This window comes from Diadema antillarum, unplaced genomic scaffold, assembly GCF_040938485.1.
Source record: "Diadema antillarum isolate AM-2024a unplaced genomic scaffold, OU_Dant_1.0 scf00000072, whole genome shotgun sequence".
In the NCBI taxonomy this organism is placed as follows: domain Eukaryota; kingdom Metazoa; phylum Echinodermata; class Echinoidea; order Diadematoida; family Diadematidae; genus Diadema; species Diadema antillarum.
Genome location: NW_027270961.1, coordinates 217,615 through 238,479, shown reverse-complemented (window position 1 = coordinate 238,479; position 20,865 = coordinate 217,615). Strand labels below are relative to the sequence as shown.

The following is a 20,865-nucleotide window of genomic DNA, read 5'->3' as shown; positions in this document are numbered from 1 at the left end:
CAACTATTTTGTCCTCAAAAAGAGGTCTAATAGCTATAAGACTTTGGAGTAGACTGACATACACACTCACATTTTCTAAACAGGCCATTTGATTTGTTTGAATTAATAAAATATTTAGAGTACTTTTCAAAGTGCATCAAGCAAACTGAAAACAGATTTCAGCCAAAGTGCTTTGAGCCAGTTCTAATTGTCTCTGACTGTATGCATTATTCCACTGGTCTGTTCAGTGCTTGCACTTCACACACTTCCATTGTTTTGACTGAGCAGCCATTTCCTGTTGCAGCTGTAATTATACTTGGCAGCATGTAAATTCACCAGTCTGTAGCTTTGTATGCTGGTATGAATGATACCACATCCATTAGTTTTGATGCATTTTTGAAAAGCAGCTGGTTGATATTGTTGTTCACCTACACAGCATTGTAGCTTCCTGGGGGCATAGAGCCAAAAAATCTGTGAAATTGTTCAAGCACAAATGATGGTTACAAGCTTTATCACTTTATATACTGTAACCATTGAAAAATGTTGCATGTAGTCAGAATGACTCTACATGGCTTGTACAGGAATGCTTGCAGTGAGATGTGTTTCAGAGAGGTCTGTCTGTAAAGTAATCTTGAAGCTGTTTTGTGTGATGAGAAATGTCCAGCTCAATGACTAATGTTGTAATAGAGATTGATCACCGAGTTATGTGGTGGAGGACTGAGTGTTATTACTATTTATTAAGGATTTCTCTCTCTCTTTTTCTCACTCTACACTATGTACAGCAATTATATATGATCCATCTTTGCAGATTATTTCATCTTTCCCTCTTACTTTCTTTATAATTAGTCTGCCTCCCATTCCTGTCTGCCATCTGTGATATTATGTTTTATTCATTACATGAACTAGTTAAGTATTCATATAGCATTTATTGTTCATCTGTTCATGTATTTGTATTCTTTCATCTGTCCATCTACATTTATATCTGTCCACAGCTCTCTCTCTGTCTCTGTCTGTCTGTCTGTCTGTCTGTCTGTCTGTCTGTCTCTCTCTCTCTCTTGATCTTCTCTGTTAGTTATTGTGTAGGTTTTGATTGATTATTACCACTCAGTAACTTCCTGGAACTTTTTTTTTTAAAATTGTCAACAGGAAACTATAAGGTCACAGTCAGTCTTTGTCTTTTGTCTATTCAAAGTGACAAAACTGACACAAATCTGTGATATCGTGTGTATGACTACAGATCTTCTGTTGACCTTCTATCACTCATGGCTGTGTTATTGACCTCCCATTTAGCACACTGTTACACATGTCATGCCCCTAGAAAATAAAACAGAGTTACTCATTGTGTACACACATAAAGCACAGAGCAGGTGGTCATAAAGACTGAGTGATCTTCTTTGTCATGTCTGCCTTGATCTCTCTTGTGTGTCTTTCTGACTTTGACCTCTAGTGACCTCACCCCAACCTCTCCTTCAGTTCTATCATGATATCGTCACTCTAAAGACCATGCTTGTAGGAGACTCTATGGGATGCCAATATTTTCTAATAAGTATCCAGCGGGTAGGACACTAAAAGAAAGGGTGTACAGTGTATTTACCCTTTCTGTGTTGAAACTGCATAGACCAGTGCAATCAACTTTGTCATTGTTTGATGACATTGATCATTTTTTTTGACCCATTCCATACTAAGTTCTGAAATGCCCATAGACTTAACACGCAGGCCATCAGGTTCCCATACGGAACATGTTAACTCAAGGCAGGAATCAAAATAAAGAGTTTTTGTACTCCATGGAAAAACAAAATTTATCAAGTTATACTTTCAGAATATGAGATAAGTGTAAATCATGCATGTGATATGATATCATGCATGTCATATTATATTCTGTGAAAGTGAAAGTGAAAGAGTTTCTGTTTGTTGATACCAGCTTCTAGCCTCAGGGATATTTGACATTATAATAACCACTTGAGGCATAGGCAGCTTGAGACATGTTCACTATACAGCTCAAAGTGTGGTTATTTCCTGCTTCTACTCTTCAAAATTATATTTCATACTGGATATGTATAATATCCAGTTTTGCACTACCTATCAAAAGTTTGTTGAATTATATTACACATCCTCAATTACATGTTAGCTATTGTAAAAGTAAACTATAGTAAGTAAACATTTGGTTGAAGTTCTGATTCATCCCAGTGACATTCAATAAAGGTACAAAATTAAATCATTTCACCTGGTCATACTGTTTTTAATTCCGAGAATGGAAATGGATCGGACGTGAAACCATTCTCGAAATTAAAAACGGTAAGTCCAGAGGAATTGATTTAATTTTGTACCTTTATAGTAAGTAAATTTCAACCTAGACTTTACTCATCAAACCTTGAATGAAGAGACAAAATATAGGCCCTAATATGTTTGTGTAGTCGTGGAAAACTTCCAAATATTTAATTTCACTCATTAGGAAATCTGTAGTGCAAGCTATCCAAGAATAAAATTATTATTATTTTAGAAAAGTGTGGATTAAACTGAGTGAACTGAATAATATCAGTGTTTATGTTTCGCCTAATAATTTCATTCAAAAGTGAGAAATATCCAACACTGAATGATGTAGAAAGTGAAATATTCTCTGTGCAAAACATGTCAAGGTGTAAACTGATTCAGATTATTATTCATTTAGTTGTTTATCGGCAAAACATTGCGTGACATAAGTTTCAAGTCCAGTTTCTGATTCGTAAGAATTTGGAAGTTACATGTCAAGGTGTGTTTTCCACATGTATCTGAGATTAATGCACTTCACATCAGAAAGAACGGAATCTATGGCTGTGATGTCATGAGTTTACACATCATTCAGTATTTGCTGCTTACCAGAAGGGATGTTTTGATATTACCAGTATCACTTATTTGACCAATCATGCCAGATTCATGAATGAACAAAGTCACATAGAGTCACATACCACTGGCAGACTACATACTTTATGTCTATTGTGATCCATTCTTCAAAAAAGCAGGAAGTCAATATTTTTCATTAACTGGTATCATGAGTGAATTGACAAAATGCACCAGTCTATTTTGTTGTACACATGCTTTGACATACTCTGATGAACATTCATTAAACCTGAATAACTTCAACATCATTTTTGCATGCTCTTTGCTTTTGTTTTTGCTTTCTTCATCTAATCAGGCTTTTTTTATATGTTTGTTTTCATTTAATCCAGAAGGGATTGCTTCGACAATTTTCCTGTGTCAGGGCACACTAATGTTTAAGGATGTAGTTAGTGAATCCTATCAGTAGCATAAATCTAGTAGAAAAGGAAAAAGGAAATGAGCGGTTTGGCTGGATTGGTCTTTGTACAGCTTGTTGTCCTAGATGAAAAGTTCCGTGAAGGAAACAGGGGCTTCAATGATGAAGGACTAAGTTTACAGTGCAGAAGGCTTGTGGTGAGATATTATATGACATGGGTCAAACTTTTTTTGAGGCACATCCAGTTTTCTAGACTGATTCCATGTATGGCCAAAAGGCTCAGCATGTGTCCTCAAGTTCAAGAGTACACCCATTACCCATAATTTGAACATGCAGTTTGCTAAGAAACGTGTCATTGAAACAGAAGTTGTTTCAATTTGTATGCATATATTGACTCTATGTCAAGTGTTAAATAGATGAATGCTAATTTAATTTTAGTGAACCTCATACAATCACTTGATTTCATTTTGTCTTTGTGTGTGTGTGTGTGTGGGGGGGGGGGGGGGGTAAAGGGTAGGGATGGAGGTAATGACAGTTGATCCTCATCTCTCCCAGTGCAGTCAGTAACACATCCATTGAACTTTATGAGTTCGTATCATGATTGTTGAGTTTGTTAGGATTTTTGCTCCATTCCTTGTACACACCATATCAGGTCACTTCACACATGATCATTGGTTTCTTTAGATTGCCCTGTTAGTTGCCTCATCTCCCACTATGGGGGATCTTTAATGAGATTCTATTAATCTCAGCCATATCCAATCCCAGGCACTAAACCAGGAAGATGGTGATAGAGCTGATACAGTGGGCTGGTACATGCCTCAACAGAGATATGTCAGGAATCACTGTGCTGGAGTGTAGCATTACTGTATGGGCTGTGTACATGGATTCCTCTCTCATCTATGAGATCGTAGGCGTTGCTGAGTGAGATGTAGGGTTTGCCTTAAGACTGACAAGGATTATGGATGTTCTAAGAATGATGTACAGCATCGCAAATAACATGATCTACAGTTTGAGCGTGGGATACATCAAATTCTAAGAATAGGACTATTTTAAGGATGAAATGTAGATTTGGCACCATCATGATAACTTACACCTCTATAATAATCCTGATTTTTACATCTTCAGATCACTAATTGATGTCTGTCAACTTATGGTGGGCTTCATTGGAGGGTTTTGGTGTGAATCTTACGAAAGTTTTAAGAATACCTCTGTTAACATAAAAGTTGATTCAACAGTTTAGAACACAAGAAAGCTATATGAGTTTGTTGAGTTTACACAGTTTCATGTGTCTGGACATAGAGCAGAAAAGGTGCATTGGTGACATAACTTGTTGAAGTCATTTTGATTTTGTCTTGTAAATGTTTTTGAAGAAAAACACACAAGACAATAAAAGTAATAAAAGAATGAAAATAAATAAAATGTATAAGTATGTATAATACATTGCTTCTTGAGGTAGAATTTGTTTACACATTACTCCTGAGTGGAAATGTTCCATTTATTTTTGATTTCATGAAATCTTGATAAAATTTCATACAGCAATGGATTTCAGGAGATGCTTTGTTACACTTGACTGTATCTTTACATATAACTTGTGATCTTACACCTACTAGGTTGAATGCACCACATTTTCAAGTTGATTAGTAAATTTAGGAAAGTGATAGTGGAATGATGACAGTTACATTATCTCTGTCATATATGCAGTTCACTTTAAGAAAAATAAACTTTAGTAACAACAGTTTATCTGAATTGATTTTTTTTAAATTCAATTCTACCTCCCCCTTCTTTCTTGCATTATTTCATTGTTTCAATTCTACCTTTGATGTGAATCATGCACACAATCGAGTATTCATTATGGTGTAAGGTGCAGTATGTTTTCTACATTTTATATCTTAGTCCATATGTTTTCTGTGGTGCAAAGCAACAGATGAATCTCACTGTAGCAAATCTCAAACAGTGTTTCCATGACAGTCACCTCTCTGCATGTTATTATATTCGTGAGAAGTCACATGTCACTTTTATACTTTAAAACTGCTACATGAAGCTGATATGTTCTTATTACTCTTTGTCTTTACAGGTCTTCAAACTCAATGTCAAAAAGTCACCAAACGAGGGCTACTTCATATTCCGTCGATATACAGATTTCACTCGATTGAACAGCAAGGTAACGTCCATACAATATGCTTCATGTTCTGTGTACTTTATCGACTCATAAATAAGTATCTGGTATACATTACTTACTACATGCTGTGGCAGTGACATTTACAATTTAGTTTTTTACTTATTTCAGTATTATTTTAGGGGAAAATGTTTGTATGATTTAGCTAAAGCAGTAAGCATGATCATAGTGCTAGACATCATATTCATTCTTCATTTTAAAAAAAGTAAAAAAAAATATCTATATTGCAGATGATGTGCTAAGCCAAATTTCATAACCTTGCCAAAGTTTGATGCATTTCCTGAAATAGAAGTTGTATTTGCATTTCCAAGTTGAACAGTTTAAATCTATAATCCACCCCAGAGCTTTAGAGGTTATGCATAGCTTAAATTTGTCTGCCAAAATTTCAGAATGGAAACATGCTTAATTCATGACCTCCTTTGTTGAAGATAGTGTGTCATTGCACTGTGGCCTCACAGCAGGCATTCTCACAGTTGACCAATTTATTTTTCTCTTTTATCCAGCTAAAAATCCTCTTCCCTGGGTTCCGGCTCTCTCTACCCCCCAAGAGATGGTTTGGTAATAACTTTGACCCCATCTTCTTAGAGGATCGCACCCTTGGTCTCCAGGCATTCATTAACAACATCACAGGTCACAAGGATGTCCGCACCAGGTACACCTGACCACTCTCTCTGCCCCGTCAGTTTCTTTGCTCCAACACTGTATCTAGAAGCATTCATCTAGCAAACTAGGAAAATCCAACACTAAAAGATTCATGTTAGGGGACGTGGCTAGGGAGTAGAAGTGAGAAATAGAGCCGCTGAAGGTAAAGGCCAAGTAGATTATGAAGCATGCTCTCATTAGATTAACTGATTTCAGTTTGATAAATCATGACTACAGGATGACTCAAATGAGAGAAAAAAGCAACAGTATTTTATAATATGATGTCCCAGATTTGAAATTCTGCCTAGCTGCATGTTCTGAACACCAATGTGATTCTAAAAATATTCATGTATTAGACAAAATATGTGTGGTAATCCCTGATTTTCATGGATTAAAATTGAATTTGAAAGGCTCACTAGCACAGACCAATATAAACTCTAGGTTCTTGTGTCTCCTTGGCAGAACACATGCCTGTTCTTTCAGAGCATTTTTATGATAATGTTTTAAACTGATGTCATGCGATTCATCAATTTTCACAGTGCTGGCATTGAATCATTTCCTGAATGTCTTTCATTCTTGAAATGGGCAATTAGAACAGAATATGTGAAAACTTCCCGTAAAGATGATGTAAATAATTAATGAATAGAAAGAAGTTTCTAAAGTATACATAGACTGAAGTTTATCATGTGATGTTTTGCTGCCTCTATCTGACTGAACAAGCCAGTTAACATATCAGTGAAGTTGTGTGTGATTTAGGAACCACTGGTACACAAAGTGGTTATTTTGCTCCTTCACCTACTGGGGATCCCTTTTTGTTTTCCACATTTTACATTATGATAAATCTCCTCAAACTTATACTTTCTTTAGTTAATTAAGGATTTCTTTGGCCAATTTATGATAATATGAACTTAGAACCCTGATGTTTGTGTTGTGAAGATGAGCTCTTCTCCAGACTTTTTTTTTTGTAACTAGAGACACTTCACTCTGATATTGATAAATGTTTCCTTTCACCAACCTTCTTCCGTCACAAGATAGTGTAAGAAATATAGAGGAAGTACCGGATTTTTTTGTTTGTTGTTGATTTGATAAGCCTTTATAAATCTTAATCTTGAACATGAATCATTGACTTTTAAAAGTACTTTTACAGTGGAAAAGAAAAAAACTTTGACTGATCTACACTTTTGCTCTCATAAACTCAACTTCCTTTTTTCAGATCTTGAGAGAGAAGTTGTTGGAAGTACTTAATTCAGGGGGTAAATTTTGGGTAACTTCCCAGGAATGTGAGTGAGCTTCTTAGCTATACAAATCCTGCTTTGATGAGGGACGAGATCTCTCAAGCGTGAAGAGAGAGAAAAGATTTTTGTGGAACCAGAAGGATGAAATACCAGGAATATTTCATAGTATATCTTCCCTTTAAGACCAGAGCTCGTCAGTAGAGGAAGATTAAGATTTTCCATACTTCAAGTGAAACCCAATCTGCTAACTACACTCTAATGCTGGGAATTCATCATATCAATGTATTTTTGTTTTTAGTTATGCAAAAGATAAAAAAAGCAAGTAAAATAAAGGATTTGAGGACACAATAATTTTGTGTTCCCTACCTAATGAAATGCCATGCACTGTACATCAAGGAACCTTACAGGAGAGTCATGTTTAGGACAAGATATTTCAGTTCCAGTTTTCATTTGATGATTCTTTGAATGAGGTTAAAATCAAGAGTACATGATGTAGATAGGGTTTCAAATCTATTGTACATTTTTTTTTCTTCTTTTTACTAAAGAGATCAGAATGTCAAACATGTGGGGGAGAGAATCAGGAGTGGGTTTCAGCTTTCATCCAAATTTGGTAAGAAGCAGAGAAAGAGTGAAGTCTAAGGGATCAGACCTGATTTAGAGCCAGACCTAGGATGTATCCTCTGTCTGGGTGAAGAGGATTTCAGGATATCATGGTGGAAACAAAGAAGGAGACCATGACTCAGACATTTTCCTTTTTTATGTTACATGTAATTCTGTAACAAACTAATGTACATAATGATTATGTAGTCAAGGTTTTAGTGATTAGAGTTAAATGCTATTCTTCCCAGGAAGTTAAAGTTGTGTTTGTTGACTTTCCAGTCATTTCAGTGTTGATGACAAAGTTCAATTCTCTGCCGTGTAAGCCATGATGTAATCTTTTGGCTTCATATCTCTAAAACTTGGAAGCATTCAGTGGGGGAGCATGTGAGTAAATTTGCCCAGACTGCTTTCAGGGCTAACTATGGTATTCTTTCTTGACACACTGTTTGGATGAAGGCAATATGGTATGTTCATACAATTTTCAAAATTGGATTGACGGAGCTAAACTTTAAACCATGGAGAAGTCATTATAATCCAGGGCACAAAAAAACAGAAATCACATCCTGCTATCTGTCTCTTTCTTTCCTCTGGTTGACCTGGGACAAGTTATGATAAGTTTATTGACAGTAATGGGAGTGGAATGATGCTAACTACAAAACGTGAGGTGTGTGTGTATCTTTGTGCATTACTGGAGAAATCCTTTGTGTGCATTGGAGAATCAACCAGTGAAAGCTTTACAGCAGTAAGCTCTTAAAATACAATGTGTGGATTATATAATCTAGGCTTTCATTATCTGCCTTAAAGGAGCTCATATACTGAATATAAAGTAAATACTACAGATGACATGTAGGCCTACCTGTTAACAGTATCACTGTATGGAGTGAGGTCTTTAACGTTCACCTTTTTGCTCCCGACTTGAATTTGATCCTGAAAAAAAAAATGCCCCCAAAAGTCCCTTATCAGTTCACATGATCAGTTAACTCACAGATGTGGAACTGTAACAAGAAAAAAATCATTCAAAACAAAAACCCAAAATCAACTACAAAACCCAGTTGTGTTCAAATTTCCACTAATTTCTCTTTTGTCTTCCTTGGTATCCTATATACAAGTGTACTAATGTGTCCTGTCTTATGTGTACAGTATAAGATGATTTTTTTAAAATCTTTTTTTGTGTGGATAGATTGCTGTTTATTAAGATTCCAAAATGTCATGTGAATGTGAAGTTCCTTGAAACCATGATTCAGTGCTGAAATAAAAGACAATAGTTGAGCACTTTATTTTGTACTTCATGGTTTGTAATAACGATCAATCACAGTACTCACAGGTACTCCACTCGCGTGTAGTTCTGTCACAGTGTTTATATCTTATAATATCCCCTCTGAATATAACAAGAATCCTTTACTGTAGGCTAGCACCTATCCAGTCATGTGATGTAGCTGTCAGGTTTGTGTGACCTCACGTATAGTGTAGGTACCCTACATTCTTCAGAGTGTCTAGTGAATCAATCTGTATACATCATGGTTGACATTTGTGTTGTATGTCTTATGTTACAGTGGTCCAGTCAGGGAGTTCCTGTGCCTTAACGACCCGCCGGGACCTCATGATAGTCTTGAAGAAAGTCGGGTAGGTACCAGTCGCTGATAGCATCACATTTGACATCAGTCTGATTATATCTTTTGTGTGTCCCACCCCCTTCCTTCTTACTCAGTTCTTTTATCATCTCATGTTTTCCATCCTGTAACCACCCTTTCTCTGCTAATCCTCTTTACATTGACCTTTTCAATTTCCACTAGACTACACCCTTTTGCTTTAATTTCATGGTTTATTTCCTACTAATATTCCATGTCAAACCATTTGAATTGATCATGTCATTGGCCACTATTGTCAGCTGTTGTGTGTAGGTACAGTCTCTTCTATGCTTTGGCTTCTTATCTCTTCTGTTTATCTTCTTTCTTTGTTCATGTTTTCTTCTTCAAATGAAGTCATTCTTGTGTAAAGGTCAACTTGACCCTAGCTATCAGCATTGTCCGCTCATCCAAAGCTCCCTAGATCTGGATTAAGCACCTACTGGTAATCAATATTCAGACATGTTGTGTAGTCTTATTTCCTGTCCTCTTACATGGTCTGAGCTCCTGAAATGTTAGCTCTACTCAATGTCAATCCTATTTTCATTCTCCTGCTTTAGACAGCCACTTCCTCCATCCTCTCTCCAATCCATACACTTGAAAACCATCTACTCCTGATACACTATATAGGCTGGTAAACATAGAAAATAGATTGTTGAATTGAGAAATGATTTGAATTCATCTTATATATATATATTACACCAATTGGACCCTGTTTTATGAAGAGTTAGAATTGATTATATATTTGATTTCAACTGTAAGTCTATGGGAAATTTAAAATAAATTTTATCTTTTGATAAAACAGAGCCCTAGTCATGTAAATGTGCCACTTGAAATCAAATACACTTGTTTAGTGGTGATATTGAACGATAAGCTGCCCAGGCCACCTACTGTCCATATGTGTGGCTCTTTCTATCTCCTCTTTGTAAGGTGGTCTGATTTATTCTGTCTGAATAACGTGAGTGAGAAATGATAAATCTTGCCAGGAATTCACTCCCTGCTGTCTGAGAAGGGCTCATATTAGAGTTTAGCGTCGAGCAACCTGTCACAGTGTGGTCATGTTATATCCAAGAGGGAAGCAAACAGGATCTCAGTCTTGCCAACAACCTGTGACTCACACCACTGCTTGTCCCCTGACATACACCTGTACCTCGATAAGTCTTCTGATGTCTTTAAGACATTTACTCCTGTACCGTAGTAGTCTCCACAATATTTCATACCTCTTAACTGTCTTGCTGCTTATGGTTTCTCAGTACACAATCCCCTCCCCCCCCCCCCCATTTTAAATATTACTGTATTTGGTCAGCGTGAATTGATGTATTCATTGTCATTGCTTAGATGTATTAGAAAATTTCATCAAGTTTATTATATGAACAATTTCTCACCTGCTGTCTGTGAATTCCTTGATGATTTTGTTCCATGTTCTCTTACCTAACCCTGCAAATTGCTTTAAGTGTATAGTCTTTGGGTTCACACACCTCTGACATTATCAACATCACCACCATGTCCAAGAAAAACATCATTTGTCATTACTTTAGATCTTTAGATAACTGGGAGAATATGAACAGAAATGATTATATCTGAGGAGGAATCTGTTCACCCCTTAGAGGTGCTTTACAGAGACCACAAGGAAATCACCCCGGCTGCTATTTTAGGCAACATAATTCACCCCTAACCACTCTCTATGCTTGAGTACAAGTCACTGAGCTCTGAAATCACATCCTATCGGATGCTATTGCTCCAGGCAGGAAGAAACACTGTTTTAGCAACCTGATGGGACTATGGGAATTAAATCTCTTTTTCTTATCTTTGCTCAGGAATATGTACGACTTGTTCCCTCCTTAGTCCTTACACAGTCTGTGATTATTCTTGGGGCAAATTGAAAATAAATCTGAAATAGCTTTCCCCTGGGTTCATCGAGAAAATATGTGGATTTCTGGAGGTTGGCAGTTTTGAGATGGATTTTTGTCAACATTGGGATAATACCTAGTGGTGGATTACTTTGTGTATCTGTAACTATGCACCAGTAGGCTACATGTACTGGGAAAGAATAAATAGGGTTAGAACATGGAAAGATGGTTGTTGGGATATAAGACTCCATCTACAGATGACAAACTTTTCTATGGAGCGTTGCCATTGAGGTATTAGACTGGCCTCCAGGCAAGCTTGTGATTCACTCCAGACTAAAAGGAAGGTCGACAGCCTGTGACGAGTCACCTCTTACTCCTTCTCACTCACCACAATGTTCACTCATCTGAACCACTGAGCACGCTAAGCCAAACCTAAATTAAATTCATCAAAATTTGCTGAGGAGACAGAATTATTGTGTTTTCATTCAGTCTGGACGAGTCTTCCAGATGTTAGGATCAGACATGGATGACGTCAAATTCAATCTTTCAGAGTAATGAACATAAAGAGAGATAATCCCCATTTATAATGACATCTTTTGTGAATGTTGAAAGAGATAGCCTTCTTTGTGGCTTATAATAACAAAACATATGGCCTTTCATTCATAGAATTATGTGATTCAATCATAGTTATGTGTGAAATGTATTCATGTCCAGAATATTTGTTGTATTTCTGCTGAATTGAATTACATTTGTTTTCATAATTGACCCAATGAGTTACATTGTAGATAAACTAGCCATGAATTACTGTACTTTGTCAATCCCCCCCCCCTGAAAAAATGTATGCACATGATAGTCATAATGGTAATTAGTTCATATCTAGGTTGTACAAATACTAAAGAAGTATGACAGGACATCAAAACGACACAAAAGGTGGATATGTGCATTCATTGAGCAATCAGGGCATGCTGTAGGAAAATTTAGCTGCAGATTTGATATTGAATTCTGAGAGCACCATAGCTAGGTCTGGACTGTGCTCATCAACATATCAAAAAGTTAGGCAGAGTGGGACATTGGTACAACAACAATATGATTCATAAGGCATTGTAAGCCTATCATTTTTCTCGCAGATATCCATTCAGTACAAGCTCTTTTGAATTGCATTTAAAGGAATATGAAAATGAGCAGCTTGCTCTGTGTTAACCCCCCTTGATTGTTGTGTAATATTTTCATACCAAACGCTTTCTATTTTTTTTTGTACATACAGGTGTGTAGATACTTATAATATTATAACCATTGACTGATTTTTATGCCTCCGCCACGAAATGGTGCCGGAGGCATTATGTTTTCGGGTTGTCCGTCCATCCGTCCTTCCGTCCGTCCGTCCGTCCGTAATGAATTTTGTGGCAAGCGTAACTAAAAAGCCTTTTGAGGTATCCTAATGAAACTTGGCATGTATGTGTATTAGGGGGTGAAGTTGTGCCTATCAACTTTTGGGTGCACATTCTCAAGGTCAAAGGTCAAAAGGTCAAGGTCAAATATGTAAAATTTCACTATTTCCTCCATATCTATGCATTGGCTGAAGATATTTTCTTGAAACTTAGTGTATGCATGTATTACCCAATTAAGATTCTCTGGTGAAAGTTTAGGGTCATGAGGTCAAAGGTCAAAAGGTCAAGTAAAAATATTAAAATTTCGCTTTTTTCTCTGTACCTTGGAAATTGTTCAAGGTATCTTCATGGAACATAGTATATATACATGTACTGACTGGCAGTGATTATCTAGAGAATTTAGGGTTCATGGGGTCAAAGGTCAAGGGCAACACTTAAAAATTTTACTATTTCCCTCATATTTATGCAATGCCAGCAGGATTATTTTTTTTTACACTTGGTGTATGCATGTATAACCCAATAGAGATTCTCTGTTAAGTTTTTTTTTTCTTTTTTTGCCTCAAAGGTCAAAAGGTCAAAGATCAAGTGAAAGTGCTGAACTAACTGTTTCCTCCATATCTAAGAAAGGGTTCAAGTTATCTTGAAATGTACTACATATTTGTGCATGTTCTGCCTGACAGTGATTATCTTGATATGAATTTTAGGGTCAAATCCCAGATGAAAATGGCAACAATTTACTATTCAATACAGAAATTGCACTTTTTCTCCATACCTTGAAAATTACTCAGTGCATAAACTTATGAATGGATCAAAGTCAAGTTAAAGTTCTTAAATCTCCAAATACATGCTCTCCTATTCATCCAATTAAACCTAGGTCAAGGAAGGTGAACATTCAACACATTTGTGACAAACTTGTCATTTTAATATTTTGCCAATTTTGTGAAAACGTAATCACACATTGTCCACATGTACTGTAGACCTATTAGGAGAACCATGCATTATGGCGGAGGCATACCAGTCGCCATAGCGACGTTTCTAGTTTGTACATGCATATCACATGTTGGCTTGATCTTAAACCGTTGAGGGCGGTTTGATTTTGCTGCAACATGCATTTCCTATAGACGCTTGCCCGAGTATACTCGGGACTTGTCCTTGACCCTACATTGCAATACAAATGAGAACTCCTACTCATAATAGGGAGCTTTAGATTTGCGGCACGGATGTTTGAGATGAAACTTGAGCTGGATGTTCTCCTCTTCCCTGCATCACGTTGAAAAATTGCTTTAGATTACACTGAGACGCAACCTATAAGAAATAAGATGGCGCCCCCATATGATCGGTGCATGAAGTAGCTCTCTACATCGTGAATTGAGTGGACGTAAAAATAGCACAGAACGCGTAGTGAAAACTCAGACAGTGCGAGCTATTAATAGATTGACTTTGATGCGCGATTCTGCGCATGCTCAGAACAGGTTTTTTTTTCCTCTGAACGTCTCTATCGTGAAAATCTAAAGCTCCCTATTGATGGTTTTGTGTGTCCATGTCAGTCCAACACCCTGTGGCTGTAGCCTTGTTGGTGTGTAGAAAATGAAACCTGGAGTTGATGTTGTCTTCATCATTTTCTGTAAACCCAGGTGATGGTAGACAACCTGGAGGAACTAGTCTACAATCTTAGGAGAGATGTAGCGGAGAGGGACAGGATGCTGAAGAAAAAGGATGATGAGATTTCCAGGCTGAAAGCAAGACTACAAGAACTACAGAATCCAGAACTTCCATTAGAGTAAGTAGTACTGAGGAACATTCCATTATTGGTAAAGGGGTTTTATTACCATCAGAGGGAATCAGTGGAAACCTATTCTTTGGCTCTCACTGTACAGAAGATAGTGTATAGTATAGTGTAGGTCCTTTCATGTTTTTGAACATATTTGTAGGATTCGTATTAACGTGCTTTCACATTAAAAGGAAATTGTCTCCCAAATATTGTCATATTTTTTCCAAAACTGAAAGTAGTATTGAATTACTAATGATGTTGCAGGAAGTAAGTCATGATACAGAAGATGATATCTTATTGTTGCCAGTGGAATATTATTGAGTAGACACATTGGCCAGAATTCACGAAGGTGGTACAATCTTGTCCATGGTTTAAACAATGGACAAAGACCATGAGGCGCCAAGTGTTGCATGGAATATTTCGTTACGAAATCAGTCACTTCATCAACGAAATGAACATTTTGTCGACAAAGTGTTCATTTCATAACGAAATATTCCATGCGACACTTGGCGCCCCGTTGTCTTTGTCCATGGTTTAAACCATGGAAAAGATTGTACCACCTTCGTGAATTCGGGCCATTATGATAATGAATATATTTCCTCATTGGGAGACTTGATTGACACACAGTGCTGGTCTTCTATGATTGTAGGACAGAGAGAGTTGGGACAGACCAAGAGAGTGAGAGTAGTACAGTGGAAGGAGATCGTCGTTCATGTGTGGAGGCAGACCTGATGGATCATGGGATACCTGACGGTCATGATGAGGGTACTCCTGAAACAACAGATTCTCCACTCAAAGTCAGGTACATTACTGGTTCATTTGATTTGATGTATGGTGAAAGAAATAGTATGTAGTTTACTGGAGTGTGTAGAATCTTTAGAGGAAAAGTTGGGATGTTCAGTTTGATATCTTTTATAATGATGTGACATCCCGCTGAGCAATTATACAATTTGATGAGGCTGTTTGTTTGATAGCTGCCAACAAATGGTGCTGTGATAAAATCAGCAAACAAATGTAAAAGTGGCTTCATTAATATTAGACTTGTATGGTCTGGTATGATATAAAAAATAGCAGTGCCTGCTGTCAGGATTTCTTACTAAGCTGGTTCGAGCTATTGTTGGGAGGCTGACAATTTTACATTTTTCAACCATTGATACTTTTGTGGGAGATTACATTGTTATGTGTAGACTGTTACGGCACTGATCGGTTAAATTGAAGCAAATCGTGATTTCTAGCAGGAGTTTCATTAACATCCTTTGTATTGTGACTACAATGCCAAATACTCCCTTGAGATAGCATTGTGTATTCAAAAGACAGTTTGATTCATTCTAATCTGAAAAAGTAAGCATGTGTAATCATCCTTCTCTACATGTATTAGTGTAGATGTACTTTTATGGTATGATTGCTGCTAGATTCAGTAAGTTGCCACAACAGATGAACAGATAACAGTATCTTCAGCCAACACTAATCCATTCTTCTGCTGTCATGATTTATAGCCAGGTAGTTGCTAGTCATGCTTATGTTTAGTTTTGTTCCAACAGCTTGAAGTGCTGGCATGAAGTAATCACTTAGGATTATTTGTCCTGTTATCTACAGAGTGCATCGCTCTCTTCTTTTCTCCTCTATCAGGTGTAAGAAATCTTAACTATGTCTGTTTATCCACTCAAGACACCTGTTCCCTACTCTAGGATGATGTCTTTGTAATAGATGCAACTGTTTGGTGAATTGTTTCCACATAATACCTGTCATGTGTCTTACCTCCTTTCCTCTCCATGGCTGTTGTTGCTGTCAGTCTGTCCATCTGTCTGTCTGTTCAGCTGTCTGTGTGTAACTCTCTACTAATCTGTCATCATATCTCTCCTTTGCCTGACAGCATCGAGACCCTTGGTAAAGTGCCAGTGAAATGTGGTGGAATGAATGGAGACAGGGAGGTTGTTGCCGTGGCAATCAGCCAGTCAGTCACACCTGCTGGAGGTGAGTCAAGATGACATCACACACAAGAGGAACCAGGAGGCAGCAGCATGGTTTCTTTGTGGAAAAGTTACATTCTTCCTTTCCGGGATGTGATGGACTGTGAGGACTGAAATTTGCAGATATTTGCCGCAGTAGTCCCATGTTAGCAAATTTGAATGGGATGAGAAATTAGTTGCCTGCCTGTCTCTTTCTTTTGATAAGTTAAGTGCAAAAGCCTGAGGCAAGCTCTGCTTCTGGTATCTTTATCTGCTAAATGCCGCTCATTATAGATTAATTGGTCACATGCATGAAAACACAGTTCAGATTTCATTTTGCTGTCATTCTATGGCTTTGGCTCTGTAGGTGTATAATATGTGATGTGTATCTACAGTGTATAGATGTGAACTGATACCCTGGTGGAAGCTCCTCAAGTAACATGAGTGAAGCTCAGTTGATCTACGTGTGTCATTTTAGCAGGGTAGTTCTACACCTTTTTCCTTCAAGCTGGGGTTTACATGAAAATGTGGATTCTGATGAATAACTTTATGGAATGAAAGACTACTTGTGAAGAGTGGTCCAGTCCTACTTTTCATTTTGCCTTTAGTTTGTGAACCCTCACTTTGTTTTATACACTGATTGACACATCAAGTGGATTAGCGCAGATGTTTGGAAACTAAACTATCTGTCAGTGAATAAAAATCACTGAATCCCTCTGATCCTTGTAATCTTACCATGGCCTTCCTGGTGGACTAAGACATTATTAGGCCTGAGTGGGCTGTCTAGCTGAAGGTTAGTTTTCTGGGATTAACCAACTACTAATGAAAAGCTGTACAAGTTATTATTAAGTACCTTGGCGCATTTGAGGTTAAATCTTCCATTCCTCATTTTGACCAGGATGACTTCCCTGTGTGCAAGCAAAAGCTTGAAGTTAGTATAAAAGAAGATGTCAAAATAGTTTGATATCACAAGTCAAAGACTTAAAAACAGTGGGGAAAAAAAAAACTACAGTGAGAATGTCTATAGTGCTACAAAGAAACTGGAAATTAACGAAAAGGCATTTAAGTTATGTTATTGTGTGCCTATAAAATGTCATCTCTGAATGACATTCCATCAAAAATTGTGTCAAAAAAAATATGAATTAAAACATCAGAGACCTTTTTCAATACAGTAGCAGTGAAACAATTGTAGAGTTTCTTCCTTTGGATTGCAGCACAAAATACAACTCAGCTGGTGAACATACTTCTCTGAGGAATGAGATACTCAGACTAATGTCATATCTATAACAGGAGACAAACCACAGGATGGTAGAAATTATAAACCTTAGTGACATTTTGGCTCATTCATGTCTTTTGTCATGGAGTGAAGTGATTCATTAGTCATGCTAATCAGGACAATTGTTTGGAGAATTGACAAAAGATTAGATGATGACATTGTCACACCAATATGAAGATAGGAGCAGCCATGCACAATATAGCAAGGCTCAGTGTGTGCAATGACTAGATTAGAATGTGTATGCCAAAAACTATACCAACTACTTAAATAAATGTGCATCAGGGTAAGATGTGTGCTCATTTTTCGGTATTCGGAGACTGTACCTGGAGGCACAACTCACTAATTTGAAATGATGTAAGGTAAAAGGATGTTGCCTGACAAAGGGGGTGTGTCATGTTGTCATGACATTCCAGGAAGTATTAAGATATAATTTATTATTTTTTGATTGAGTTTTTTTCTCATTTACAAATACCTTTGACAATCTCCAGGCATCAGCAATGAACATCTGGTATCACATTGCGTTGAATAGGATACCAGAAACTATTGTCATCATAGGGCCATGCCATGTATGGTGTGAGCTGAAATGAAAGGCAGTATGTCACCCTCTTCGTGACATTATTTCTGCATTCCATGAAAGAATGTAATCCAAAACGATTACTGTTGTGATTTATAGATCAAATGATCAAACGCTATTCACCAGCTCTTAATTGTTTACCGTTTTAAATCATTAGGTGTCAGATATCCAAGAGTCTGTCAAAAGTAGAGTTTGTACTGAATTTGTGTAGGTCAGTATTGTTCAAGTTATATTGTGAATCAGTTACTCATAGGAATTTCCAGTTCATTGCATAGTTTGCAGTGACAGGGCTAAGGCGGTGGTCCCGACAATTGCATTACTTCAACATGCACACTGCAGTAGATGCTCCAATGTTGGACGCTAGATAAGTACAGTGGTTTGAGGGGAAAATGGCTTTTAATACAGTACACATTGAACAGACTGATACAGAGGATATTGACAAACCAAGGACATGTGACCAGCTTATTTACTGTATTAAGCTACCTTGCATTGTAGAGGTAAATGTAGAGCATGTAGGAGGGAATCTGACTGTAAAAGCTGGGAAAGATGGAAAGAATTTTGTGGTGTGATTATCTTTTTGAGTACTTTGCTTATTTGTATGTTGTTTTCTGATGAAAGATGATCATTTTCAAATCAAATCCCAAGCAAATCAAAAGCTGTGATATTTATTTTACAAGGTACTGAAGCTGCTACACTTACATTCTTCATCAGAGTATATCAGATGATTTAGCTTACAGCTTCTGTAATGAACACATGATTACCTTCAAAAATAGGGGAATGTAGGATAAATATTACTGTAGAACACAATATTTTTGTGGCATGAAATTTTCACGAATTGGAGCCGACGGCCTTTTTCGTGACATGAATTTTTTTGCGAGTTGCCGCTAACATTCAATGCAGATAGTGTAGACATGAACTTTCACATGTATTTTATTTTCACAAATCTTGGCTCTTATGAAATTCGCAAAATTAAAATGCATGCGAACATTGCTCACTTTACAGTATGCAGACTGTCTCGAAAAGTCTGTGATGGTGGTCAATGACATTATAGGCAAAATCATCCGAATTTTATTTCTGTAATGTTCAAATCTGTATTTACAGGATATTACCAAAAAAAAAAAGAAAAAAAGAATGGTTTCCCTCGTGCTGAAATAGGCATTTGAGCAAGCTTCCTATATCATATAAGAGGCAGGTACCCATTCACTTTGTAACTTGCCCCAAAGTGAATTTTAGTTGTCCTGGGCAACGATGCAAGAGAGTTTGCAGCACCCAATTGTAGATTGCTCTCTGAACTTAAGCAAAATATGTGACCGAGATTTATGTGTGCAATGGACCATTGCTCACATTGCCTGGTTGCCTTACTGACTCCTGTTTGTTTCATGCAACCATGCTTTGATATTAAAAGTGCTTTAAAATTCCATCAGTGGTTCCTTTCTGTAGACTTTGTATCTGACATACTGTGAAGGAAAGAGCTCTGGTAAAGTCATTCACTTTGTAGCTATAAAAGCAGCAAGGATATTTAACCTTTGAAGAAAAAATCATTTCAAATCCGTGGCAAGATGATCAAATGATCCATTACCTATACTTTTACGAAAAGCAAGTTTTGTGGCAAATTGTAATGTAGTATATAACACTCCGTGTATTTCTCAGTGACTACCATACTACAGCACTAGTATGGAAAACAGCAAAGGTGTGTATGGTCAAGTCATTGTCATGTCTTGACTGGTCTCAATTATGTCATGTGTCAGTGTGAAACCACATACTCAATACTTGGTGCTGGTTTCAGCTGGACTTCTAAAGAGATTTTCATAGTCATGTGTGATTTTAGTAACTCGGAATATTCTCCTGTAATTAAGGTGATAGATTTGTGCTTCTGGATGTAATATCAACAAGAAATGTTTCACAAGTTTATCAGATGTACTTACTGTATTGTTAGGATAACATGTCTGAAATATGCTGGTAACTTGTTTGCTGACGGCATAGGTATTTAATATGTTCAGTGTAGGTGTACAAAGATACTGACATACATGAGGCCCACATGTGTGGAAAGCGTATAAGAAAATGATTTTGTGGTAGGATGGGTCTAGTTGCTAACAGCAAATTTACTGATGTGCTTGAAATCATAAGTGTTACTTATGTATTGCTATGTTTTAGTGTACATATGAGTGTGTTTGTTTTATGTGTTATGTAGAGTGTTTCAGTTTGATTTTGAGTGTGGGGTGTTCCTTAGGGACTCCAAGCCATACTGATCAATTGATTTTGTAAATAATCATGGAAATAAGGCTTGCCATTTGCAATGATGTATTTAATAGAAAGGCAAATAGATATGTGGACAGATAGGAGAGAAAGAGAGAGAGTGAGAGAGAGATGGAAAGAAAGTGGGGCTTATGTGAAAAAAATACTTACATTGCACATGAGTAGTTGTACAGTGTTCATTTAGATGCAATTGCAAACTTCAATTTGATAATGTGTACCAAAGTTCGCTTTTACATAGCATTGTTTAAATCAAATTATTTTACAATGGTGAAATTTTCATGAGGCTTTCGAATCATTTAATGGGCATACACA

At 37.0% G+C, this 20,865-nt stretch overlaps 1 protein-coding gene across 1 annotated transcript in view; it reads left to right on the top strand.

Annotated features, from left to right (window-relative positions):
* The window catches only part of LOC139717175 (uncharacterized), a 47,211-nt gene extending 30,406 nt beyond the window's left edge, over positions 1-16,805 (top strand). The window contains exons 3-8 of the mRNA XM_071628675.1: positions 5,286-5,372; positions 5,891-6,039; positions 9,418-9,487; positions 14,362-14,507; positions 15,148-15,300; positions 16,372-16,805. Coding sequence (XP_071484776.1) covers positions 5,286-5,372; positions 5,891-6,039; positions 9,418-9,487; positions 14,362-14,507; positions 15,148-15,300; positions 16,372-16,486 — 720 coding nt within the window. The 3' untranslated portion in view covers positions 16,487-16,805. The remainder of the gene's footprint in view (positions 1-5,285; positions 5,373-5,890; positions 6,040-9,417; positions 9,488-14,361; positions 14,508-15,147; positions 15,301-16,371) is intronic.
* Positions 16,806-20,865: the final 4,060 nt, after the last annotated feature.